The sequence below is a fragment of the Sorex fumeus genome, unplaced genomic scaffold (assembly GCF_029834395.1).
Source record: "Sorex fumeus unplaced genomic scaffold, SorFum_2.1 ptg000035l, whole genome shotgun sequence".
Classification (NCBI taxonomy): Eukaryota; Metazoa; Chordata; class Mammalia; order Eulipotyphla; family Soricidae; genus Sorex; species Sorex fumeus.
Window position 1 is genome coordinate 11,798,450 of NW_026606092.1, and position 27,909 is coordinate 11,826,358.

The 27,909-nt window shown below is 44.6% G+C and overlaps 1 protein-coding gene across 1 annotated transcript in view; it reads right to left on the bottom strand.

Moving 5' to 3' along the window:
• FMNL2 (formin like 2) overlaps positions 1–27,909 on the bottom strand; it is a 372,490-nt gene that overhangs the window by 13,890 nt on the left and 330,691 nt on the right. Inside the window, exons 14-21 of the mRNA XM_056117609.1 lie at positions 26,612–26,924; positions 25,772–25,975; positions 19,736–19,860; positions 16,501–16,703; positions 14,649–14,883; positions 11,980–12,048; positions 11,796–11,876; positions 8,117–8,246 (exon numbers count right to left, since the gene is read on the bottom strand). Of these exons, the coding sequence (XP_055973584.1) occupies positions 8,117–8,246; positions 11,796–11,876; positions 11,980–12,048; positions 14,649–14,883; positions 16,501–16,703; positions 19,736–19,860; positions 25,772–25,975; positions 26,612–26,924 (1,360 nt within the window). The remainder of the gene's footprint in view (positions 1–8,116; positions 8,247–11,795; positions 11,877–11,979; positions 12,049–14,648; positions 14,884–16,500; positions 16,704–19,735; positions 19,861–25,771; positions 25,976–26,611; positions 26,925–27,909) is intronic.

The following is a 27,909-nucleotide window of genomic DNA, read 5'->3' on the forward strand; positions in this document are numbered from 1 at the left end:
AAAATGGAGACTCAAATCAAACACCTGGAAATTAAACAGCTCACTGCTGAACTACCAGTGAGTTAGAGAGGAAATCAAAGAAGAAATCAGAAGATTCTGGGACATAAATGAGAATGAGGACATGAGCTAATAGAACCTATGGGACACAGCTAAAGCAATGTTAGGGGGAAAGCTTATATCTCTGCAAGTGTTCAACAAGAAGGAAGAAAGGATCCACATGAATAACTTGACTTCACATCTTAATATCTTAGAAAATGACCAACAAAAGGAGCCCAAACCAGGCAGGAGGTAATAAATAATAAAATTTAAAGCAGATATCAGTGACCTGGAATCCCAAAAACCAATCCAAAATATCAATGAAACCAAGAGCTGGTTATTTGAAAATATAAACAAAAAAAATGATAAACCACTAGCAAGACTCACAGAGAGAGAGAGAGAGAGAGCCCTAATAAACCATCAGAAATGAAAATGGGGACATCACAACAGAAACCACAGAAATTCAAAAGATCATCGGAGATTACTTTAAGAATCTGTAGATGTAAGCAAGATAACCTGAAAGAAATGGGTAAATTTTTGGATTCCTTTAACCTCCCATGACTGAACCAGGAAGACTTGTAAAACCTGAAAAGACCTATAACTATCAGGAAAATTAAAACAGAAATAAAAAGTCTTCCCAAAATTAAAGACAGATGCAGAAGAATTCATTACTGAATTCCTCCAACCCTTTGTTTTATTTTAATAGTTTTTTTTAAAATTATTGAATCACCATGAGATAGTTATAAAACTTTCATAATTGAGTTTCAGTCATACAATGATCGAACACCCATCCCTCCACCAGTGTACATTTTCCACCCCAATGTCCCCAGAATCCTTACCACCCAATTCCCATCCCACCCCTCCCCCTGCTTCTGTGGCAGACAATTTCCCTCTTACTCTCTCTTTACTTATGGGTACTATGGTTTGCAATACAGATAATGAAAGACCATAAAGTTTGGTCCTTTATTTGCTTACAGCACACATCTCCCATCCCGACCGATCCCTCATCATTGACCATCCCTTCTCTATCCCAGCTGCCTTATCCCTCAGCTCAAATTGCAGGCTTTCAACCCTGGAGCAGTCTTCTTGGCCCCGTTTCTAACTGTCCTTGGGTATCATTCTCATATTATGTTATTTTATATTCTACAAATGAGTGCAGTCATTCTATGTCTATCTCTCTCTTTCTTACTCATTTCATCTAGCATGATACTTTGCATGTCCATCCACTTACAAGCAAATTTCATCACTTGATCTTTCCTAACAGCTTCATAGTATTTCATTGTGTAGATGTTATATCATTTCTTTAACTAGCTGTTCTCTGGCACTAGGGTTGTTTCCAGATTTTGGCTATAGCATTGCTGCAATGAACATATAGGTGCAGATGTCAAAACCTTTAAAGGGGACTTATTGCCATCCTTTTCAAGCTTTTCCAGGAAATTGAAGAAACAGAAACATTCCCAAACAGTTTCTAAGAGGCACATATCACTATGATACCAAAAGCAGAGACACCACAAAAAAAAAAAAAGAAAGAAAGAAAATTACAGACTGATATAGCACAGATGCAAAGATCCTCAACAAAATATTAACAAACACAATCCAATGACTCATCAAAAAGATCATACACCATGACCAAGTGGGATTCATTCTGGGGATTCAAGGATGGTTTAAAATTTTCAAGTCAATGAATATAATTCATCATATCAATTAAACATAAGATAAAAACACATGGTCATATCAATAGATGCAGAGAAAGCATTTGACAAGATCCACGACCCATTTTATGATAAAAAATCTCAACAAAATGGGTGTTCAAGGAACTTTCCTCAATATAGTCAAAGCCATCTATCACAAGCCCACAGCAAGCATTATTCTCAATGGAGCAAAGCTAAAAGTCTTCCCTCTAACATCAGGGACAAGACAAGGATGCCCACCCTCACCACTTCTATTCAATATGGTGTACTGGAAGTACTTGCCATAGCAGTTAGGGAAGAAAAGATATTAAGGGCATCCAGATAGGATAGGAAGGAGTCAAGCTCTATTTGTAGATGACATGATAATATACTTAGAGAACCCTAAAGCTTCTACTAAAAAGTTCCTAGAAATTATAGATCTGTATAGCAAAGTGGCAGGTTACAAAATCAATATCCAAAAGTCCATGGCTTTACTATATACAAATAATGAAAGAGAAGAAAGTGATATTAAAAAAAATTCTATTTCACAATCATGCCTCAGAAAACCAACTACCTCAAATCAGCTTAACTAAGGAGGTAAAAGACTTTTACAAAGAAAACTACAAAACACCATTTCAAAAAATAAAAGGGGATATAAGGAAATGGAGACACATCCTCTCCTCATGGATTGAAAAAGTTAACATTGTCAAAATGGCAATATTCCCCAAAGCATTATACAAATTCAGTGTGGTCCCTATAAGGACACCCAGGACAGAAACACATATGAAACAATAAACCCCCATGAATAGCTAAAGCAATCTTGGAAAAAAAGAAGATAGGAGGCATCACCTTCCCCAACTTTAAATTGTACTACAAAGCAGTAGTAATTAAAACAGCATGGTATTGGAATAAAGACAGATCTGCTAACAAATAGAATCGAGTTGAGTATCCTGACACACACCCTCAAATATATGATCATTTCATTTTTGATAAAGGAGTAAATATATATATATATATATATATATATATATATGTTTGTGGAGCAAAGAAAGTGGAGCAACGAGAGCCTCTTTCACAAACGGTGCTGGCAAAATTGGACAGCTACATGCAAAAAAATTGTCTCAGACCTCTAACACCATGCACAAAAGTCAGGTCATAGTGGATTAAAGACCTCAATATCAGACCAGAATCCATAAGGTACATCGAAGGTCGGCAAAACCATCCACAATACTGAAGCTAAAGTATATTCAAAGATAAAACATCACTGACCAAGCAAGTGGAAGCAAAGATAAACAAATGGGACTATCTTAAACTAAGAAGCTTCTGCACCTTAAAAGAAACAAACAGTGACCAGGATACAAAGACAGCATACAGAATGGGAAAGCTTATTCACACAATACCTTTCTGATAAAGAGTTAATATCAAAGATATACAAGGCACTGGTAGAACTTCACAAGAAATTAAAAAAATCCAACCCCATCAAAAAATAGGGAGAAGAAATAAAAAGAAATTTTGTCAAAGAAGAAATTTGAATAGTCGAAAGGCTCATGAAAAATTGCTCTCAAACCCAATCATCATGGAGATGCAAATCAAAACAATGAGGTATCATCTCACTCCACAGAGACTGGCACACATCAAAAAGAAAAAGAACAACCAGTGTTGGACCGAATACAGGGAGAAGAGGAGTGGCCATTCACTGCTGGTGGGAATGCCAGTTGGTCCAATCTTTTTAGAAAACAAAAAGGACGTTCCTCAAAAAACAAGAAATTGGGCTGGAGCATTAGTACAGCAGGTAGGGCGTTTGTCTTGTACTCAGCTGACCCAGGTTCAATCCCCAGCATCCCACATGGTGCCCTGAGCACCACCAGGAGTAATTTCTGAGTGCAGAGCCAGGAGTGATCCCTGAGCATCACCAGTGTGACCCAAAAAGCAAACAAACAAGCAAACACAAAAACAAACAAAAAAACCCCAAAACAATCAAGAAATTTAGCTCTCATTTGATTCAGCAATACCACTTCTGGGAATATACGCTGGAGGCCCAAAAACACACAGCAGGAAACACCATCCTACTCCTATGTTCATTGCAGCAGTATTCCTAATAGCTAGAATCTGAGTGCCTGAGAACAGACAAATTGATAAAGAAACTACGGTACATTTACACAATGGGACACTATGAAATGGTTAGGAAAAGTGAAGTCCTGAAATTTGCTTATAAATGGATGGACATGGAGAGTATCATGCTGAGTGAAATGAGGCAGAAGGAGAGGGACATGACTGCATTCATTTGTGGTAGCTCTGTAGCACTGTCCTCCCGTTGTCCATCGATTTGCTCTAGCAGGCACCAATAACATCTTCATTGTGAGACACGTTATTACTGCCTTTGGCATATTGAATACATCAAAAGGCATCATCTTCTCCTGTTCTGCATATGAAGGGATTAGTGTACAGCATTGCTTCCACAATTCCTGCAAACTTACCCCCCAAAAGTTAGAGATTAAACATAGGAACTGCACTGCACTATAGCACTGTCCTCCTGTCGTTCATCGATTTGCTCAAGCAGGCACCAATAATGTCTCTATTGTGAGACTTTGTTGTCACTGTTTTTGGCATATCCAATACGCCATGGGGAGCTTGCCAGGCTCTGCCATGTGGGTGAGATACTCTCGGTAGCTTGCCGGGCTCTCTGAGAGAGATGGAGGAATCGAACCCAGGTCGGCTGCATGCAAGGCAAAGGCTCTACCTGCTGTGCTATCGCTCCAGCCCTCATTTGTGGTATATAAAAAATAAATAGTAAAAGACTAATATCCAAGGCCAGGGAAAACAAAGGCTAAAAGTAATGGTCAATGGTTGGAATCTACCACAAATGTGTGTGGGGCAGAGGGTAGGTTAGACAGAGAAGAGACCAGTATGACAATAATAGTTGGGAATGATCATGCTGGACAAGCACTGAGTGTTAAAAGTAGGGAAAGGGATATACATGACAACCTTTCAGTATCTGTATGCAAACCACAATGTCCAGGAGCAATTCATGACTGCAGAGTCGGAGTAACCCCTAAGCATCAATGAGCATGGCCCAAAAAGCAAACAAAACAAAGCAAAACAAAGATGAAGTACTTTTTAAACCATTGCATTTCTGCGTTTCTCCTGCAGGGGGCAGCAGTTTATCGGTTTCCGCGACGTTGGACAGCTTCGTGTTAAATCACACTCTACCTCAAAAGTTGACTAGTACATGAAATTTGCTTAAGTGGATGGTCATGGAAAGTATCATGCTAAGTGAAATGAGTCAGAGAGGGACAGACATAGAATGACCGCACTCATTTGTGGAATATAAAATATCGTAATATGAGACTAACACCCAAGGACAGTAGAGACAAGGGCCAGGAAGATTGCTCCATGGTTGGAAGCCTGCCTTATGAGCTTGGAGGAAGGCTGGGATAGAGAAAGGATCACTAAGTCAATGATGAAGGATGGTCGGGATGGAACATGTGTGCTGAAAATAGATGAAGGATCAAACATGATGGCCTCTCATTATCTGTACTGCAAAGCATAATGCCTAAAAGGAAACTGTCTGCCACAGATGTAGTGTGAGGGGTGGGTTTGGGGTAGGGATACTGGGGACATACTGGTGGTGGGAAACGTATACTGGTGGAGTGATGGGTGTTCGATCATTGTATGACTGATTCAAACACGAAAGTTTTTATCACATTGTAGGTCAAGGTGATTCAAAAAATAAAAAGAAAGTTGACGGGAGGGTGGGAAAGTGGGGGTATACGGGGGATATTGGTGGTGGGGAATGTGCACTGGTGGAGAGATGGGTGTTTGATCGTTGTGTGACTGTAACTGAGACGTGAAAGCTTGTAACTCTATCTCACAGTGATTCAATAAAATAAAAATTTAAAAAATTTAATAAAAAGAAAGCTGATTAGCAGTTGACTCAAAAAAATAAAAAGAAAGTTGACTAGGAAGCTCCCACCCTGTCCTACCCCAGCCACAGCCTCCAGAATCATCTTCTCCTGCCTGAGTTCTGCATATGAAGGGATTAGCGTACAACATTGCTTCCACAATTCTTGTAAACTTACCCCCCAAAAGTTAGAAAATAAAGATAGGAACTGCACTGCACTGCAGCACTGTCCTGTTATTCATCGATTTGCTCGAGCAGGCACCAGTAACTATTGTGAGACTTTGTTGTTACTGTTTTTGGCATATCGAATACACCAGGGGGGAGCTCGCCAGGCTCTGCTGTGTGGACGAGATACTCTCAGTAGCTTGCCGGGCTCTCCGAGAGGGACAGAGGAATGGAATCCGGGTCAACCGCATGCAAGGCAAAGGCCCTACCTGCTGTGCTATCGCTCCAGCCCAAACAGAGGAAGTAAAGTGTAAAGCGCCCATGTGGGGCTTTCCTGGGTTTCAGAGAACACACAAAGAAAGCAGTTCAGCCAGAGAGCCTTTGACTGGCCCCCTCCCATATCCCCATTGATTTCCTTTGTGGGGGTGGGGCAGGAATTGGGGCTACACACACTGGTGCTCATACCTTTCTCCTGGTTCTGAACTTAGGGATCACTCTTGGAGGGGTTCAGTGGACCACCTGGGGTGAAAGGGTTCAACCTGGGTTGGTCACATGCAAAACAAGCGCCCTGCCCATTGCCCTGTATCTCTGACCGCATTACTGATCATTTCCAAATGACGCTTCCAGGGAATGGAACGTAGTACAGAAATTAAGGGGCTTGTTTGTGCATGCAGTCAAGCCCAGCACCGCATATGGTCCCCCAAGCCCCACTGGGAGTTACCCCTGAGAACAGCTGGTTGTGGCCCCCAAACTAGAAACAATAATATCAGTAACTGCACAGGCTTCAAAGGACATGCAAATAATTATTTTATAATGAACATAGCAGAAGAGGAAGAAAAAGAAGAGAGATTGGGCCAGAGAAATATTATAGCCTCTTGTCTTGCATGAGGCTGACCCTGGCTCTATCCCTAGCACCACATATGATCCTGCAAGCACCTGCAACAATGACTCCTAAGCATAGAGCCAGGAATAGCCCCTGAGGACCTCCGGGTGTGGCCTCAAAACTCAACCAGCCCTGCTAGAAATGAACAGGTACTACCCAGAGGGCAGAAGTAGCAGTCATGACTGTGTGTGAGAATGTCAAACAAATCTTGCCCTTACAGACTGTACAGGAAAATGAACTGCTAAGAAATATTGCTGCTATTCGGTTTTAATTCCATCTGAGAACCACAGCATGGAAACATCTCCAAGATGAATGCGCTTATGTTCCTTTTCCAACCTCAGATTCCATGGAGAGGACATGGTAGACTGGACGATAACTGTACAAGAACCTGGGTTCTAGTTCTGCTCCTAGCTCTTTCTCCCCACAGGGCAGTGGGCAAGGCATTGAACTTGTGGAAAAATGTCCGTTTAGGGGCTGGAGCAATAACACAGCGGGTAGGCATTTGCCTTGCAAGCGGCCGACCTGGGTTCGATTTCTAGCACCCCATATCATCCCTCAAGTACCACCAGGAGTAATTCCTGAGTGCAGAGCCAAGAGTAACATCTGTGCATCACCTGGTGTGACCCAAAAAGAAAAAAAATGTCCATTTGCTCCAGGACACCTGGGGATACCTGGGGATACTTGACTCTTGGAATCAGTGATGACTGACCTGGGAAAATACACATGGCAATGCCCTGTCACTTGCCACGTTGGGCAAAGGAGAGTGCGCACAGACCATTTTCTTTCCAGAGTTACTGGGATCAGGCTCAGATTTTCTTTCTCGTCCTTTCCAAGGATGGTGACAGTATTTAAAAAGTCAAAGAGTGTTGGTACATGAAGCCCAAAGACTATGGCACTTTTGTTTGTTTTATCTGGGACCGCACCCAGCTTGTGCTCAAGGTTTATTCCTGGTGGGGGAGAGGGGTGCGGGGGGGGGGGGGGGGGCGCATATGTGGTATGGGGTGTTGGGATCAAAACCAGGTTGGTCACATGCAAGAAAAACACTATGCCTCTGGCCCCGCAGTCTGGATCTTTATAGTGAGATCCTCATCATAGCCATGCTCTGTACTGCTGCAAGACAAAATGCCTCTAGCCTGCAGCCTGGACCTTAACAGCGAGATCACCTCCATAGCCATGCTCAATACTGCAGCCTGGAGCCAGCTACACACACCACAGCCCATGTGTCCAGGGCAGAGCCTGCACACTGGCCTGGCCTTTTGTCATAGCATCTCTCTTTTTTATGTTCTGGGGTTGAACCCAGCACCTCGTGCATGCCAAGGCATGAGTTCTATCACTGAGCCACAGCCAGAGCCCCGGCCCTGCCTTTATAAAAGGGTTCTAAAGAGTGCGTGCTTCCACAATGCCCCTCGCTGACAGGCAATCCATACCACCCCAGGAACATTCAGAGCTGAAATCAAGTACCTGCAGCAGCCTTTTCCACATAATGAAGCTCATTATAAAACAGGGACACTTGGTGGTACTTTTCTTTGACAACATTCGATATATAGTGCAACAGTGTTTGCTTTCGGTCTGTCGACTTTGTATCCAAAAGCTGAAACAAAAGGGACACGGGTTAGCACGGAAGTCAGTGAGAGAGAGCTACCCAGCGCAGGACGCATTTTCCTCAGCGTCCAGGGGCACCTCATAGGGCAGGTGACCAAAGAGGAGACGGAAGATCCTCACAGGAGAGTCCAGATTGGGTTTGTCCTTCTATGAACCAGCCTATGGGTTTTCTTTTTCTTTTCTTTCTTTTTTTCCCCCTTTTTTGGTCACACCCAGCGATGCTCAGAGGTTACTCCTGACTCTGCACTCAGAAATTTCTCCTGGTGGTTCTGGGGAGACCATATGGGATGACGGGTATCAAACCCGGGTTGGCTGTGTGCAAGGCAAAGGCCCTACCCGCTGCACCATCGTTCCAGCCCCAGCCTGTGGGTTTTCAAAGCCAGGAGTGGCTGACCCCAGGGTACTCTGCAGAGATGACTCAGGAACTGTTCACACATCCATACTGACATGAAGTTCTCTCACTCCACCTGCTCTCCTACCCTCTTGGAAAGCACAGGGAGTCCAGTTTCAGCCTTCCACCAGGACACAGAGTAGCCATGGGTGTGGTGCTAAGTGGTGAAGACGAGAGCTCTCAATGTGCCTGGACCTCGCCTCCAGACTCCCTGTACAACAAACCTGTGTGTTGTGTGTGTGTGTGTGTGTGTGTGTGTGTGTGTGTGTGTGTTTGGGTGCACACATGCCCGCAAACATGTGTGCATGCAAGGAGGTTTGCTATTTATTGAAGTAACACTGAACCATAACAGGACAAAAGTTTTGGGTCTACATCACTGCCAATCATCTGTATAAATGAGGTTCTCCAGTAAACAACCAACTCTATAACTTTACCATACAATTGACCCTTTTTAGTCAGTGAACTTGCTTCCTTTTTACTTCTGGCTATTTATTGATTTGTGGTTTTTCAGGTCAACTCAGCACTGCTCAGGACTTACTTCTGGCTCCATGTTGAGGGTTCACTCCTGGTGGGCTTGGCGGACCTTATGTGGTGCAAGGCAAAAATGCTTAACCCACTGTACTATTGTTCTGGACCCCCTTCTTCACTTTTTTTTTTTTTTTTGGTTTGTGAGTTACAGCCAGCAATATTCAAGGGTTACTCTGGGAGGCGCTTGGGGGAGCAGGGGATGCCGGGTGGGCTGGGTGCAAGGCAAATATCTACCTGCTGTACTATCGCTCTGGTCCCCTCCTACTTTCTTCCTTTTATTATCTACTGATTTGGTCATATAGCCTACACGTTTAGGTTTTTTTTTCCATTTATTCCATTTATTCCCATTCCATGGGACATCAAAAGACGCCTGGCCATCCACCTACAAGATGGTCTAACTTCTTCGCCAGGACCCTGAACAAACGGTTTGATGCTCTTTGTGTTCCTGGAGCGAGCAGAAGCCACTAGGCTACACTAGCATGTGACAGGGATGAACGGAGACGTTACTGGCACCCGCTTGAGCAAATCAATGAGCAACAGGATGACAAGTGATAGAAGTGATACCTAATTTATTTGCTTGCATTCTCTACAGACACTCACATAAATAAAAAAGCACGTGGTATTTGTCTTTCTTCTCTTAACTTACTTTGCTTAACATAATTCCCTCTAGTTCCACCCATGCTGTAGCAGATGGCTGGATTTCATCATTTTTTATAGCTGGGTAGTATTTCACTGTATCCATACATACAACTTCATTGTCCAATCTTACTGGGCCCTTAGGATGTGTAAATGTCTCTTTGAGTCAGTATTGTCATATACCCAAGATTGGGGTAGCTAAATCCTACAGCATTTCTAATCTTATTTTTCTGAGTAACCTCCATAACTTGTCCATAAAAGTTGTGCCAATTTACAGTAACATCAACAGCTCAGCTTGATTTCCCAACCACTGATATCTCAAAGCTGATGGGTTTAAGAGCATGGCATTCTGGGGGTACAATCTGTGGCAAACTAGATTATCTATTATTATTATTTTTATTCCCACAAGGAATAATTGGGCTAGAGCAATAGCACAGCCGTTAGGGTGTTTGCCTTGCATGCGGCCGACCTGGTCAACCCGAGTTTGATTCCTCCGCCCCTCTCAAAGATCCCGGCAAGCTACAGAGAGTAACTCACCCGCATGGCAAAGCCTGGCAAGCCACCGGTAACATATTCGATATGCCAAACATAGTAACAACAAGTCTCACAATGGAGACGTTACTGGGCCCGCTCAAGCAAATCAATGAACAATGGGAGGACAGTGCTACATTAATTTTATTATCATTATTACTAGTATTTTAGTTTTTAGGACACACTCAGGATGTGCAGGGCTTACTCTGTGCTCTGTGCTCAGGGATCACTTCTGGCCATGTTGGGGACCATATATGGCACCAGGGATCAAATAAGGTGAGTGTCTTAAGTTCAGTACTGTTGCTCTGTACAAATATTGCTTGGGCGGAAGACTCTGTCTAGTAATTCCCTCTGGCAGAACCAGGACAGCCTGGAGGAGAATTTTCTCTAGTTCTGTTCATATAAATTATATAATTGAAAACCAGAGTCTCTTTTACACTCCCCCAAAAAAAGAAAAAAAAGTTTTAGAAAATACATAAAATCACAAGGTTTGAAAAAAATTCATTAATACTATTCAGTTTCCTTGCTGGGTATTAAACCTGGAGCCAAAGCGATAGTACAGATAGTAGAGTATTTGCCTTGCATGATGCCAACTCAGGTTTAAACCCTGGTATCCCATATGGTCTCCTAAGAACTGCCAGTCCCTGAACACAAAGCTGGGAGTAATTCCTGAGCAGAGCCAGTATGGTCCCCCTGAAAAAACAAAAAACAGATGTCAACTTACTTGCATTCATTTCTTTTGTTTTGTTTTGTCTTTGTTTTGTTTGGGAGTCACATCTAGCAATGCTCAGGGGTTATTCCTGGCTCCACACTCAGGAATTACTCCTGGTCATGCTCGAAGGACCATATGAGTTGCTGGAGATCAAACCCAGGTTGTCTGTGTGCAGGGCTAAAGCCCTACCCGCTGTACTATAGCTCTCGCCCTAACCTACCTCCAATCATATTTTACTTAACTGAAATCAAACTGTACGTGCAATTTGTACACTGCCTTCTTTCTAAACACAAAATTGCCCATTTCTTTGAAAATCTCACAACACATTCTAACAGTTGAAGGTGTCTGTGCTGGTTATTATCATAGCAAATTTAGCTATTTCCCCAAACATCAGATGTGTACAGTGTAGCTAGTTACAGTATCCATAATGCAAGAGTTCTGAATGAAGTTGTCCAGAGGTGGAAATACTGGGTCCAAAGGTTTGAGCTTTTTCGAAGTTCTAAGGATTTGAAGCCAACCAGATTGTGCTGCAGAAAATCCGAATGAACTGACTGCTCCACAAGGGGGATGCAAGGGCCCCCCTATTCTGCCCCCCCCGCCCGCGCCACACACACACACACACACACACACACACACACACACACACACACACACACACTTGCAAGGGCAGTTCTTCTCTGCAGTGCTGAGCTGGCGCTAGCTGCTTCAGCCCTCATGCAGCTCTGTTTCAGTTCACTCACCAGATCTAAACTCTGAAGCTTAAAGCCATACACTGCTCCTCGCTTACTGCTGTTCATATAGTTCCCAAGAGCCAAGATAATCTGCAAAGAAAGAAAAGGAGAAAACCATCAACACATCGGACTTCCCCTCCCTGTGGTGGGAGACACCCATCTGAGATGTGCAGTAGAAGAAAACTTCACTTGCCTCCAGAATTTTCTTGAGTTTTTGGGATGACTTTATGGAGACAGACGCTGCTATAACTGAGTGCAGTTGCTAGATTCAAGGCCAAGGAAAGAGAGAAAGGGGATGAGAAAAAAGACATGTTAAAAATGGGAAATTCTAATTGAAAACTAAAAACATAGAAGTAAGCATGATTCTAGACTTGAAAACTTTAACACTGATCCTATTATGCCCAAAATAGAATTTTCCTTAAATACGTTTAAGCTGTTCCATGAGGTGTTAGAGAAGTGTATCACTAAATGGAAACTATTTTCTTTTTTGCTTTTTGGGGCCACACTGGCAGTGCTCACTCAGGACTGTGCACTCAGGGATCACTCCTGGAAGGATTGGGTGAATATATGGAGTGGTAATGTTCAAACTTGGGTCAGCTGCATGCAAGGCAAACTTCCTACCCACTGTAACATCTCTCTAGCCTCAGGTCTCTTTTCTTAAAAGCATGCAATAACAGAACTTGCTCATCACAAAATCTGTGATCACTGAGATACCTTCTAAAAGACATCCATAAAAAAAATAAATAAATGAAAAATAAATTATGAAAGACATCCTCCACTGCTAACGATGTAATACAATACAACACAATACAGTACAGTGAAGTTAATCTAAGAATGAAAAAAAAGCAGCAAAGGAATATGACCAACTATAAGAAGTTCTTGGAATGTGTTTTGAACAGACATGCTACTTTAAATACTAATTAGCAAGAGCTTATTTAGAAACAGACCTGGTGGTTATATGGGTTGTAGACATACCCCAGCAAGAGGACTTGCCATGCATGTGTGAGGCCCTAGGTTCTATCCTCAGCACCACCACCAAAAAAAAAAAAAAAAAGTGGAGCTGGGTGTGCTGAGGAGACAGCTCAAAGGGCTAGAGTGCCTACTTTGGCCCCAAAGAACCACAAGGAGCCCCCTCTTGTGTCCATTAAGTGTGACCCCCCCCCAAAAATAAACCAAATCCTCCCAAAAAAACCAAAAAACTTAAAGAAACATAACCAGGAAAGAACTGGTTTATAGCATTCATAAATCTCCAGCACATTAACACAAAGAAACAAAAGGTAGGGGCTGGAGTGATAGCACTGCAGGTAGGGCATTTGCCTTGCACGCAGCCAATCCAGATTCGATTCCAGCATCCCATAGGGCACCCTGAGCACCACCAGGAGTAATTCCTGAGTGTAGAGCCAGGAGTAACCCCTGAGCATCGCTGGGTGTGACTCAAAAAGAAAAAGAAAAAGAAAAGAAAAAAGAAAAGGTATTCATTATTTCTCATCACCATGGTTCCTATATATACTGTTCCTATATCACTGTATCACTGTCATGCCGTTGTTCATCGATTTGCTGGAGCAGGTGCCAGTAATGTCCTATTTGTCCCAGCCCTGAGATTTTAGCAGCCTCTCCTTACTCGTGCTTCCTAACGGTGCTGTACTGGAGGCTCTTTCAGGGTCGGGGAATGAGACCCGTTATTGTTACTGTTTTTGGTATATCGAATACACCACGGGGAGCTTGCGAGGCTCTGCCGTGCAGGCGGGATACTCTTGGTAGCTTTCCAGGCTCTCCGAGAGAGGCTGTTCCTATATATATCGTAAAAAACTTTCCAAAAAACCCCACCAACCTCTATAGCAAATGTAATGTTTCCAATGAAAGCCAAAAAACCTGCTCACTAAAGATATGGGATCATTTTGAGGGGAGTGGGGCAGTGGGAGAATACTGTTTTGTGGCTACACCTGGTGATGTTCAGGAAACTCTGTGTGGTGCCAGAAATCAAACTGCAGTCGAATGCATGCAGGTAGTGCCTTAACATCTATACTGTCTCTCCAGTCCCAAATACAAGACTTTTTTTAGGGGGGGAGGGGGCGAGAGTTAGGGTTGTACTACACCCAGCAATGCCCAGGGATTACTCCCCGCTCTGCTCAGGAATCACTCCTGCTGGGGGCACAGAGAACTGTATGTGGAGCTGGGGATGGAACCCAGGTCAGCTGCAGGTAAGACAATCTAATGTACCATCTCCTCTGCTCCCAGATACAGAATCATTTTTTAAAAAATAAAAGCCACATTTTTAATCTTGCAAGCCAGACAGAAGTCAGGAGAGGACCATGCCAGTGAAAACGGATTTCCTTTCCTCTTGTACTGCAGTATCATGTGAAACTCAGGACATCTGTAGAAACCGGAAAGGGCATTCTTGAGAGAGCATGGTAAACAGAATATGGGAGCAGGCTATTTTCAAATTTACTGGGCATACCATGCGAACTGGGCCAAATTACAATGCAATCGAGAATGTTCTTGGGTAGGTGTCTTTAGAGACCATGACTCTCAGCACAATTCTAGGGAGACTTAAAGGAACATCTTTCTCTGTCACTGTCCTCCCGTTGTTCATCAATTTGCTTGAGCAGGCCCAGTAACGTCTCCATTGTGAGACTTGTTGTTACTGTGTTTGGCATATCGAATACATCACAGGGAGTTTGCCAGGCTTTGCCATGTGGGCAAGATACTCTCGGTAGCTTGCCGGGATCTCTGAGAGGGGTGGAGGAATCGAACCCAAGTCAGTCTGGTCGGCTGTGTGCAAGGCAAACACCCTACCCGCTGTGCTATCTCAAAACAAAAAGGTCCTGTATTTCTGGACAACTCCCTTGGTGGTCCACTCACAGGAGTCAGCATCTGAATGCTTTCAGCAAAGTTGCCAATGAAGGCCATGATGGTCATCTTCTGCATGAGTCTCTCAATCTTACTGAACTGCATCATGAACCGGTCTTCATCAGACAAGTTCTCCAGGGGTTTCCTTTCCCGCTCATAGAGCCGGAGCACTTTCACCTCGTTCTCCGTTGGCAAAAACCTCATAAGACATTCTACAAAGTCTACAGGCAACGTCTTCAAGTCAAATCTGAAGGCAGACATGAATAAGTCAGTGTTGGAGACAAAACATCCCACCCTTTAAACCTCCACACCTCTTCCAGTCCAGCCCGAAACACCAAATTGATAGGTGGCTGAAGGTTACTGTTGGAGTGTGAAGACATCACCTCTTGGCCTGGGCTCCTTCAGAAAAGGACCTTCCTAAACATCAGACCTATCTGAAGCACGATCCTCAGCTTTCAGGCTTGGAGGATAGTCGAAAGCCTCCATTAAAGGTAGACAATGAAAGGAAAAGATAAACAAAGGCAGAAGTTGTCTGCGTGTTAAGGACAGTGGGTCAAAGACACAGTTTCTCAGCAGTGTGCAGTATGATCGAGTTATGAAACTTATAGCTACCCACATAGTACAGAATCTGCTGATTACAGTATTTCAATGAAATCAAAAGTCTACAACATTTTTTTCTTCTTTAGAAAGAAAAATATCAGCCAATGGCCTGCTCTCCAGTGATGTTCTGGCTTCGGTGAAACATCCCAAGAAGAATGCCAGGTATCTGTGCATGCGTTACTCCTGGCTCTGCACTCAGGAATTACTCCTGGAAGTACTCAGGGAGCCATATGGGATGCTGGGAATCAAATCTGGGCCTGTGTGGAAGGCAAGCACCCTACCCATTATAATATTACTTAGGCCCCTTGCTGAAACCTTAATTGTGTTCTTCAGTTAACTTTTGTTTGACAAAATAATAGGTTGTATTTAATAATCATGATAAACAAGATATAAAAATTAACTGAATGTGTCTTAGGTTTCAACATCAAACAATGGCAGAAATCAATACTCAGTCCCTAGGAGACACTAGACAAAATCAGATTATGAGCAGGTGGAGGACATGAAATCAGACCAAATTAGTTCTCAGGGCCATTACTCCTCTAATGGTATGAAATACCAATTTCTGGTCAATTAACTCCAAAACCATGCAATAACATCTTTAACACACTTGAACAGGAACTCAAGAAGAGAGATTCTGAGAGAAAAGCAAGCAATGGTAATCTCTTCTCCGCAGTTCTGGGATTTAAAAAAAAAAAAGGAAGTGAACTTGGTTTAAAATGTCCTGAAAGTGTAAAGAATAATAGGAATCACCTTCATTTTCCGATCGTTAAAATACGCATCTGTATTCTATTTGCATCTGGGGCTGATCTGCATCATACCACAAATGCCATCAAATTTGTATTCAGTATTTCTGGAAAATTCAGATAATCCAGAGGAAAGTGACATTTTCTCCCTTATCTTAGCATCGGCAATACCCCAGTCAGCTTCGCTTTCATCTAAGTATTACTGTCGGACTGTATTAGAAAGCAGATTAAGATAATGAATGCTGTCACAATCCAGTTTTTACTCTTCTGAAACAATAAATGACTCACTGGATACAGCTCTCCTGAGGGGCATTTCTGGCCCAATTCTTTAATGTCAGCACTTTCTCTGACTCTGAAGTCACACATTCTCAGGGGTGTGGACGTCAAAACCTGCTTCCTCTTTAATCTGAGATCAGGCCTCACTATTGAAATATTTCTGTTATCTATCAACTCATAACTTTGCAATATTCATTTTTATCTAAATTTCTGAGACATAATTTTTCAGAATGCCCTGAACTTACACATGAATAGCTTTACATATCTCATCGGCAGTCTTTCCAGCTTTCCTTAAAGTTATGGCAAGATTTTTGGCCCGATTTGCTTCCAGTAAAGTCACTTTGTTTGGTCCCTTCTGTGTTATCTTCTGCTTGCTTGAAGAGAGATCAATGGCAGGACCTTGGGCTTTTGTCTTAAATATTTCCTCAAATTCATCTACATTTAAATCCTGTGATAGAGAGGGATGAAAGAGGAAGATTGGATTATACTAAAAAATTAAGTTAGGGGACAGGAATATACTTCATGCCCATACCTCCCCACCTAAGTGCCACGCATATACATACACACACACACATATACACATACACAGTACAACACACACACACAGAGACACATGCACGCACATACACATGCACAGAGTAAGGAAATCACTATTTGCATAATTTCCTAGGTGTCAAAAAGCCTGCCTTTCCAACACATTGCTCTCTTCCTATTTGTGTCAGAGTCTGACTTGTTCACATAAAACAAAGTGAATGTGTTGAGTACAAGGATGATCCCTATCAGCAAATTCCATAATCAGCCTGCGTGGATGGCATTATCGATTTAAGCTATCCATTAAACCAGTAAGTACTATTATATCTTTATGGTTCCTTAAAGGGTTTCTATATCCTTTTATAAATTAAGAGCAGGGATTATATCAGATAGGCATTTTTTTTTGCAGCATTTGATAAAGATGCTCAAATTCATTTCCTTCCTTCCTTCCTTCCTTCCTCCCTCCCTCCCTCCCTCCCTCCCTCCCTCCCTCCCTTATTCCCTCCCTCCCTCCCTCCCTCCCTTACTTTGCTTCCATTCCTTCTATTCAGTTTTTGGACCACAATTGGCAGTGCTCAGGGCTCAGGCATAGTTTTGTGCTGAGGGCTCAGGGGACAATATGGGCTGCCACTCAGTTGCATGCAAGGCAAATGCCCCACCTTCTGTAATATCACTCATGTTCCTACAACAGTTTCATTTCAATATAATTTAATTTCATTTCAATATAATTTTAGTTTGACAACTGCAAGTGAAGTGATAAAGGAAGGCCTCAAAGAGAGAAGAGCAGCAGTGCTGGTAGATGCAGCAGAATCCAGAAAAGGCATTCATAACACCTGCCTGTCCAACTACAAGACCAAGACAACTGCCCTCCGACATCCTGATGGATCTATCATATCTTCCAAAAGGGCAATGGAGAATATTATCCATGACTTCTATTCGGCTCTCTTCAATAGCCACATCTACCTGCCCACATACCAAATTCCGCAGGATGGATAAGTCGTTCCCAACTTTCTCCCTTCCAAAATCCGACACACCATTTTGTCAGTAAAGAAGCAAACAGCACCCGGCCCAGACAAGGTCAGAACTGAACACCTGAAGAACCTGCCATAAGTACTCATCAATACACTGGCTCGGCTCTTCACATGCTACCTGTCTGAATGCAGGGTTCCATTCCAATGGAAAACCAGCAGGATTGTACTATTGTACAAGAAGGGAGATATCCACGACATTGGCAACTATCTGCCTGTTGTCTGTCATCCACAAGCTATTCACGTGAGTCATCCTGAATAGGATTGGCAGAACACTAGATGAAGGACAATCATGTGAGCAAGCCGGGTTCTGATAAGGATTCAGCACGATCAACCATATCCACCCAATAACCAAGCTCATTCAGGTTTCTCGGGAGTTCAAGATGCCGCTCTGTCTAACGTTCATTGATTTAAAGAAGGCCTTTAATTCTGTTGAGATGGTAACGGTCATCATAGCCCTAGCCAAACAGGGCGTTCAAACTCAATATATCAGGATCCTCCATGAGCTGTATTACTACCAGGATCTCACCATTCTACAAGGAAGTGGTGATCCACGTCAAGAGAGGGGTTTGGCAGGGTGATACCATTTCACCAAAACTCTTCAGTGCCACCCTCAAGAACGTCATGTGATGACTGGAATGGGAAGGAATAGGAGTGAAGATAGACAGCTGGCAACTACACCACCTCTGCTTTGCTGATGACATCATTCTAATAACACCAAATATTAGCCAAATGGTACAAATACTGGCCGACTTTGACCGTGAGTGCAGAATGGTCAGACTTCAGCTGAATCTCACGAAGACAATGTTTATGAGAAGTGGTCTCATTCCTGATGTTCCATTCGCTCTCAACAAAATGAACATTTCCGAATGCAACAGTATCTAAGTCGAGAAGTCATCGTGACAAATGACCTGGCACCTGAGTTGCACAGGAGGAAGAGAGTGGCTTGGAACGCCTTCATGAATGTCAAAGAAATAGCTAAGAGGACGAAGAACTCCAGCTCCGGGAACATCTTTTCAATTCCACTGTTCTTTCTGCATTAATATATGCCTCAGGGACCTGGGCCCTATGAAAACAGGATGAAAACGCTATTTGGGTCTCTCAAAGAGGAATCGAAAGAGCTATGCTTGGAGTATCACGCTTCACTCAAATGAGAGAAAGAATCTGGAGTTCTGACATCCATCGACGGTCAAGAATCAGGAACGCTGTCTCATTTGCCAAGGCGTCAAAAATCAGGTGGGCTGGACACGTAATGAGATTTGGAGATGACCGCTGGACTAGAGCTGTTACCAACTAGATTCCATGGGACGTTAAAAGATCGCATGGCCACCCACCTATGAGATAGTCAGACTTCTTTGTTAAGACCCTGAACGATCAGTTTGAGGCTTTTCATGTTCCTAGAACGAGCAGACACCATTGGGCTACACTAGCACTCGACAAGGACAAATGGAGATATTACTGGCACCCACTCGCAAATCAATGAGTAACAGGATGTCAAGTGATCAAGTGATCATTTTAGTGAGAAGTGGTAGGGGGTGAGCTATACCCAGCTGTCTTCCTGGCTCAGGAATTACTCCTGACTGTGCTCAGTGGATCTTAAGTAGTGTCAGGGATCAAACTTGGATTGGCTACATGCCAGACAAGTATTTCAACCCCAGTACTATCTTTCCAGTCTTTCAACATGACATTTTAAGTATAGTTTTAAAACCACCTTACAAATTTGTGCCCCAATTTCTTCTATCAGATATAGATAGATAGATAGATAGATAGATAGATAGATAGATAGCATATATCCTTTTCTTCTTTACAACAAGGTACTTTGCACATTAGTAGTTTATTGCTGAAACTTCCAGGTTAACAAAGTATTTTCTGGGGCTTCCTGGTCTGAAACTCTGTAGTTTCTAACCAATGAGAAAGATACCTCTAAAATTCGCTCATCATCTATTTCATTGAAGACTGTGCCATTGATCTGATTTGGCTTCAAAGCAACCCAGTTGAAAACTGGCATTCGGAACTTCGTCTTGATTGGCTTCTTAATTTTCACGGCTGCAGACGTGAGAGAGAAGGAGATTAAGATCATATGATGACCTCATGACCCTCAAAAACAATCAACAATAGTTCTTGCAGATGACACTTTAACACTGGAGGAAGACTGGCAGGAAGTGCTCTCTTGGGCCAGAGCAATCTGAAGTTACTAGGCTGATGGATGTAACACTATGTCAAAATTGTCTAATGGCCAAGATTTGATTTCTTTTTTTTGGATTTCTATATTACAATTGCAATTTTATTATTTTACTTTTATTCTTTGTCTCTTGGGGCAACATCCAGTGGTGCCCAGGAGTTTACTCCTTGCTCTGCACTCAGGAATTTAATCCTGATGGTACTCGAGGGACCATATCAAATGGAACCCCAGTTGGCCTCATGCATAGGAAGTGGCCTACTCCCTATACTATCACTGGCCCTACAATTGCAGTTTTAGAACAAAGCTCAGAGCAAATAAAGCACTGGGGAACAAAACACAGTTTTTAGTTTTAGATAGAGAGGATGATTACTCTATCTGGATTAGTTTGCCACTGCTGATATGAGCTAAAATTAGACATTCTAAGTCTTGGTTTAAAATAAGTCTTAAAAGACCATCAGAGACTGCAAAAGGAATGGATGCTTAAACCAGCAGGAATGGAATATCAAGAAGTCTGGCACTCAGCCAACACAATCCCTCCCTGAGGGTGACGGAGATCATGTGGATTTATTGGCTATGGAGCTCTGTGATCAGGTTCCGGTCCAGAACAGAAAACATTTCAGATGACAAAGGGGCAGTGAAAAATATCAGGAAATTGCACTGCTTTCCAGAATCACTACAGTGCTTTCTAAGGAGGGATGTGTGTGTGTGTGTGTGTGTGTGTGTGTGTGTGTGTGTGAGGGGGGGAGGGGGGGGGCTAAGGGGAGTGATCGTGAAGCGGGGGTATTGTGGGAAGGGAGGAGGGAGATGGTGCTTTATTTTGAGCCACACTTGGTGGTGGTTCAAAGGCTTAGTGGTTATTCCTCATGGTGCTCAGGGGATCAAACGGTGCTGGGGATTCGAATCCAGAGCCCCTGCATGTAAAGCCTGAGCTCCAGTCCTTTATGTCCCACAGTTCCTCGCCTACATGTAAAAGCAATCAGCTCTGTGTGACTGAAGGGCATCAAGGTGCCCACTGAAACACTAAAAAGCTCTTCTGCAGGAAATGTCAACTCATCTTACTTTGGTGAAATGAGCTAAGGAAGAACGGCGATTCGTTAAAACTGCATTAATAAATTACACATCATAAAGTAGAGTTCTCAAATCACTAAGCTCTGTAGATTCATCTCCTGCAGTCTGTCCTTGGACGACTTAGGCTACTTGGGTGCTTGGCTCTTTGTCATCATTAACAGGAGTGGGGGGGAAACAAAATAAATGCAATGCCAGAAATTGAGTTTTCATCAGGCTGCGTCAGAGGGGGGAGGGGCGGGGGGTCATGGAAAAGGGAAGACGGGGGTGCCTTGTTCCTCCAGAGTTACGAAGGCCATGTAAACAACGGGGACAGCAGGTGACAGTTCCACACACAGCATGCAGGAACACAGACACACAGCCTTTGCCAACCCAGGCCTTTCTGTCACCAAATGTGACCCTTCAGTCCCCACTACCCAACAGTGTGGGGCTCCTTACCACCCTTCATTTTGCCCGGGGTAAAAAATCCATGCCTCCTACCTAAGAGGCAAAGGAACAGACCTTCTTCCCCTGCGGGGAACTTGCGCAATGCTGGGGGAAACGTGGAGGGCTGTGAGCAGATCTTCCCTGATCTAAGGGGACCGTCAAGGCTCCCGGGCCGGTCTTCCTTCTCATAATTCAGCAGGTCCCAGAGCATTCACTCAGCCTCACTCCCTTGGCAGCTGTCTGGGGCTTTCTTGTTTCTTTGTTTGGGGCCATGGAAGCTGCCTGACTTTTTTACTTTGTTGGGGGGCCCTTAGCAGTGCTCAGGGCTTACTCCTGGTATGCACTCAGGGATCACTCCTCAGGGGGCTATATATGGGGTGCTAGAACTGGAATCCTGTTGGTCTTGTACAAGGCAAGCACCCTCCCTCCCTGCTGTACCATCTCCCGTCCCCCAGCTGTCTGACTTTTAACTCTAGCAAGTTCCAGAATAAGCCTGCGATCAGAATACAGACAAGAAAGTTCTCTTCAGACAGTCTCCTGACGCCAAATGGGGAACAGCGATGGGAATGGAGCAGGAGCAGAGAAACCATGTTTGCGCAGGTTAAGGAACATGGCTCTGTGGGATTCACAAAGTTAGGGCGCGGGAGACCAGAGGCCAGTGGAAGGGAACTGGGGAAGCCCACGCAGCATTCACTGGGGCAGTTCCCCTCCTCCCTTCAGACTCATAAAGCTAGATTTCTTCTAGCACTGAGGTTCTAGAGCCACAGTGAACATTAAACTAAAGGGAAAAACTTCTTTTCTCAGGGTAGGGCATGTGGGAGTGAGAAAGATCACATGATGACTCCAGGGTGTCGACTTAAAGGTTCAAAATCTCTCCCCAAGGTTCATGTCGAGTGTGGGCAAACCTAGATAAGTTCACCAACCCCGAGACTTTCTACAGACATAACATCCCCGTGCAGTGGATGAATGAGAGAGAAGGGGTGATGTCAGGGCACAATGGATCAACAGAACACAAGGCAAGGACACAACACACTTCGAGAGAAGAGACCTACAGAAAAGCTTGATTGGCCCATCTTTCGTGGAAGCGGAAAGAACAAGTACAAAAAAAAAATTAGATACAGTTAGAATGAAACAGCGCAGCACAGAATTTCATGCTTCCTGGACATGTTTCACAAGGCAGCAGAGACAAGAAATTCATTTCCATTCAGGCCTGCCTGCCTGAAAGACTCACTTATTCATTCACCTAAAAGAAGAAAAAAAATCCTTTCTAGAAAAAGGAAAGGAAAAATAATTTTATTAGCAAGCGCTTGAATAGTCATCTTCGACTGTGCTAGCTACTTTGTAAGACAGACACAAATTTTAATAATAATAATTAAAAAATTCATCAATTAGCCAAAGCCCAAATGTCCATGGTGACATTCCCAAGTCCACTCTCCCAAAGAGGGAGCAAAGGAGGTAGACTGCTCAGCCTATAACTACCCAAGTCAGGAGAAATCGCCAAATGTATCTGTCACAGATTTGATAAAGGAAGTTTCATCTCAAAGACACCTTTCCCACTGCTCCTCTATAGAATGCAAAGGAAAGTCACGGTATGCAGAGGGGCCACCTCCTGCTTCTTCCCAGTCTGGCCGCCAGTGCACATCCGCTCACTCCACACTGAAAAAGTAAGACATCCCGTTCGTTGTCCAGAGCCCCTGGGCCCAGTGATGTCATGGGATCCTGATTTCTGGGGAAGCTAGACCAGTTCAGCTACGGCGTTTGTATCTACTGGGCCTGATTCAGTCTGGCCTCTTAGTTCCAGAAAGAACAAGATAGCTGTGAAACACACTGGCAAAACTGCTCACAAAATTGGGTTTTAACCACTAACAACCAAATGAAGGATGAGTAACAGCAAAAGATGAAAGGCCTTGCAGAAACTGCCCCGTTCTCAAGCTGTCAGAGACTCACAAGGATCTTGCAATCCTTACATGTTGCCAAACAGAGTCTCTTGGAATTGTTTAATGGACACTGATGGCACCCAAGGCGGGGGGGGGGGGGGATGGATTTCTTTAATCCCACATATAGTCCTCTAACTGGCCAGAGACACAGGCGACAGCTCCCGAACCGAGCCGACTGTAGCATCCCTGGCGACTGTAGCATCCCTGGTGGCTGCCATGGGTAATGGGCTGAATACAGAGCTTCACACTCAAAAACTGAGGCAATCAACAGAGAGAACACAATTATTTCTCCTCTTTAAATAGTGGGAAGAACCAAGTTCATTAAAAAAAAAAAAAAGAAAGAAAAACCAGGCCTACTCAACAGGGAGTCAGGACCAGCAGCATTGCCTCTGGCTCTTCCATTCACTCAGGGAAATTCTGAGTTCCACAGCAGCGCCCAGGGGCAGGGAATCAGGTTGTATCACTCGCTCAGGTGTGGCAGAGAGAAGGGAACCAGGACCCCAAATGATATGCAAACACACACAGCAGACGCAGCTCTTGGTGGCATTCTCAGGGGGCCACAAGCACAGGCTCCTTAGGGAGCCTTGGCTGTGACAATGCTGGGCTGTCACAGCTATTGTGGGCTGCCTGCCTGTGGCACGGATCCTAGGGCCTGACAAAGGGGCTCCTGTGTCCTCCCACTGCCCATTCCATGAAGCCACTCCTTCTGCTTTGGTCACTCAGAAGCAAAAAGTTCTAGAAGAAAGGCAGAAGGGCCAGAGCCATAGAAGAGTGCGTAGGGCATTTGCCTTGCATGTGGCCGACCTGCGTTCAATTCCCAGCATCCCATATGGTCCCCTGAGCACTGCCAGAAATAATTCCTGAGTGCAGAGCCAAGAGTAACCCCTCAGCAGTGACGGGTGTGAGCCAAAAAGAAGAAAAGAAAAAGGGAAAATGAGTCCTAAGGAGGGAGAAATAAGTGGCCCATTTTACTGGGAACATTCCTTTCAACAGGCACTCATTGGGTTTTCTGACAGCTGGAGTGGAGAAAAAAAATCAAGGATTTCATGTGAGCGACACCTGCCACAAGCGGCTTTCTGGGTCCAGAAGAACCTCGGTCACTAGGAATGAGCCTGCCAGGCTCAGGAAGCTGGTGAAGGGAAATCCTTTACAGCTAAGACAGCCGAGACTGGTCTTTCCAACTGCGGGCAAAAGGCTCTGAGAGCTACTGGCTGTGGATACTCTCCAAGTGGCAGCTCTTCCCTGAAATAAGAGACTCATGGGGCTGAAGTGGATGAGGACGCCGAATGATCTGAAGTCACAGGAACGGCACCAGCCACGCTCAGAGCAAGTCCAAGTGCCAAGGGAAACCCTCCATGACTCAGAAAACAGTTTGCACTAAAAAGTCATTTCCATGACTGGAGAGTAAAAATATAGCTTTCAGGGCCTTTTTCCCGGCTACTCCCCCCGGGCCGCACCCCTAGCCCCTGCCTGCCAGATTTACAGCAAGGAGGTGCTGAGCTCCATCCTGCACACTCCAGGAGCAGGACGAGCTGCACTCTCAGGGCACTTCAAAGCAGGGAGACACTGCTGCAGGCAACATTTCCCTCCTGGAGGAAATTCCACTCAGTGAAGGTCAGGTTTGCCAGGGCTGAGAAGACCTATCTGGAAGCTTCTATCAGATAGTTAACAGAGAAAGGCACAATAACTGCATGAGCAGTCACTGCAAAATAAATAAATAAAAACTTCAAGCAAAAAAAAAAGCAATTATAAAGAGCCAGAAGCACTCTGTTTGGACTACTGTGCTTTCAGTGTAAGAGTTGTCTGGTCAGTGACCCTGGTCAGTGTCCAGAAGTCTGCACTGATCCCAGGAAGTGCATGAATTCCTCAGAAGGCAAGCTGTCTCTCTGCTCTCTAGGTGGGCAGAGTGCAAGGTGGAAAGATGGGATGAGAGCAGAACTTCCCGCGAAGGACAGAGGACACAGGCTCCTCAGGGTAAAACAAAATGCCCTCCTGTGCAGGACTTTCCTTCTATTTTGTTTATTTGGGATTTGGCGCCACGGGCAGTGGTGCTCCGGGCTGACACCCGGCTCTTCGCTCAGGATCACTCCTGACAGTGCTGGGTGGAGCATGTGCGGTACCGGGGGAATCGAATCCACGTTGGATGCATGCAAGACAAGCAAATGCTGCCCACTTAGGCTATGGCCCCAGCCCTCCTTTCATTTCAGCAGAAACGTTCCTTATTTTCAGAGGAGGTGCCTACAATTCCAGGAGACCCAGTCTTGGAAAGAACGGCTTCAACCCTCTGGCAAGAAGACAAGCGAGTGGTTCTTACGCAAGGACCTGGGTTTTAACGCTGCGCTCTTACCTGCTAATCCTGAGTTGAAAACCACTGTGGGCGAGGACGTTCCAGGCAGCGGGGGTGCAGAGGGAGGAGGCGGGGGCGGTAAGGGAGGGGCCGGCACAGTCTCTGCTGCAGGGCCGGGGAGGGGTGGAGGGGGCGGTGGGGGTGGCGGAGGAGGTGGAGGTGGGGGCGGCGGGGGCATAGGTGGTGTTACAGGGCCATTTTGCACTAGAAAGAGAAGAGAAACAGGTTGACTTAGATCGACTTTGAAGCACCAGAAATGCTGTTTCCCCCCAACCCCCCCACCCCCCCGCAATATTGCAAGGGCATAGAAGTTATCCAAAAGAGGGAAAAATGTAAAACAGACAAAGGGTCTTTGGGGTTGGAGCAATAGCACAGCGTGTAGGGCGTTCCCAGCATCCCATTATGGTCCCTTGAGCACCGCCAGAGGTAATTCCTGAGTGCAGAACCAGGAGTAACCCCTGTGCATCGACAGGTATGACCCAAAAAGGGGGAAAAAAAAAACCCGGAAGGGTCTTTTTTATAATTAATTATTTATTTCATTTATTTTTTTTTTTTTGCTTTTTCGGTAACACGCGGCTATGCACAGGGGTCACTCCTGGCTCTGCACTCAGGAATTACTCCTGGCGGTGCTCAGGGGACCAGATGGGATGCTGGGAATCGAACCCAGGTCAGCCGCGTGCAGGGCAAACACCTTACCTGCTGTGCTAGCACTCCAGCCCCCAAAGGGTCTTTTTTTCACGGACAGTAAGCTTTCCTCATTGACAAAATAAAAGATATACTACAACATACTGAAACGAAGATTTGTAAACTCAAAATGAGTCTCCAGCCAAGGCGTCTTACCTGCTTCGGGTGTGTCTGGCGAGAGAGGTAGTGGTGGGGGAGGTGGAGGTAAGGGTCCCGAGGAGGCAGCCCCTGTCACGGGTCCCACGAAGTTCGCAGCCGCCCCCTCTGACCCTGTGGACAGCGCACCAGGGGTCACCACTGGCAGGATGGCGATGTCCCCGTCCCCTTTCTTCTGAATCTTAATGGTCCCTTGTTTCTCCAGTTCGTGAATCTTTTTCTCCAAAGTAGACTGTCTCTGAATGGCTTCTTCTTTTTCTTTGACCATCTTCCTTAATGTGTGAACCTGGGTGTTTGCATCTTTGTAGATTTCCTGCAAGAGTCCATCAGTCATGTTTGGGTTTTTTTTTTTTTTTTTGCTTTTTGGGTAACACGCAGCTATGCACAGGGGTCACTCCTGGCTTTGCACTCAGGAATTACTCCTGGAGGTGCTCAGGGGACCAGATGGGACGCTGGGAATCGAACCCACGCCCATGATGCTCAGGGGTGATCCCAAGCTGTGTGCCCAGGAGTGATCCTTGGTGGTGTTTGAGGGGCCATATGTGGTGACAAGGATCAAACCTTGCAAACAGCCACACGAAAAGCAAGCGCCTTACCTCCAGGCTAAGCAGTCATTTATCTATCACCATAAAACTACATATTGAAGAGAAAGAAAATAGCCCCCCCCCAACACACACACTCAAGCAGAAATAGGAATACTAATAGCACTGTAGCACTGTCCTCCTGTTCATTGTCCACTGTTCATCGATTTGCTCGAGCGGGCACCAGTAACGTCTCCATTGTGAGACTTGTTGCTACTGTTTTTGGCATATCAAATATGCCACAGGGAGCTTGCCATGCGGATGGGATACTTTCAGTAGCTTGCTGGGCTCTCTGAGAGGAACGAAGGAATTGAACCCGGGTCAACCCCGCCCAAGGCAAACACCCTACCCGTTATGCTATCGCTCTGCTCAAGAATACTAATATAAATTGGAATTCCAAGGAATGCAGCCAGAGCCTTAAAGACCCATTTAATGATCAATTTTCATTGATAACGCATGCAATAAATACATTCTGGTAATTGTTCCTGTTAAAGTACTTCTTTCCATTAATAAATGGAGTTGGGGGGAGCTGGAGCAATAGCAAAGCGGGTAGGGCATTTGCCTTGCATGCAGCCAACCCGGGTTTGATTCCCAGCATCCCATCTGGTCCCCTGAGCACCACCAGGAGTAATTCCTGAGTGCAGAGCCAGAAGTAACCCCTGTGCATCGCCAAACATGACCCCAAAAACAAAAAACAAAACAAAACAAAAAATAATA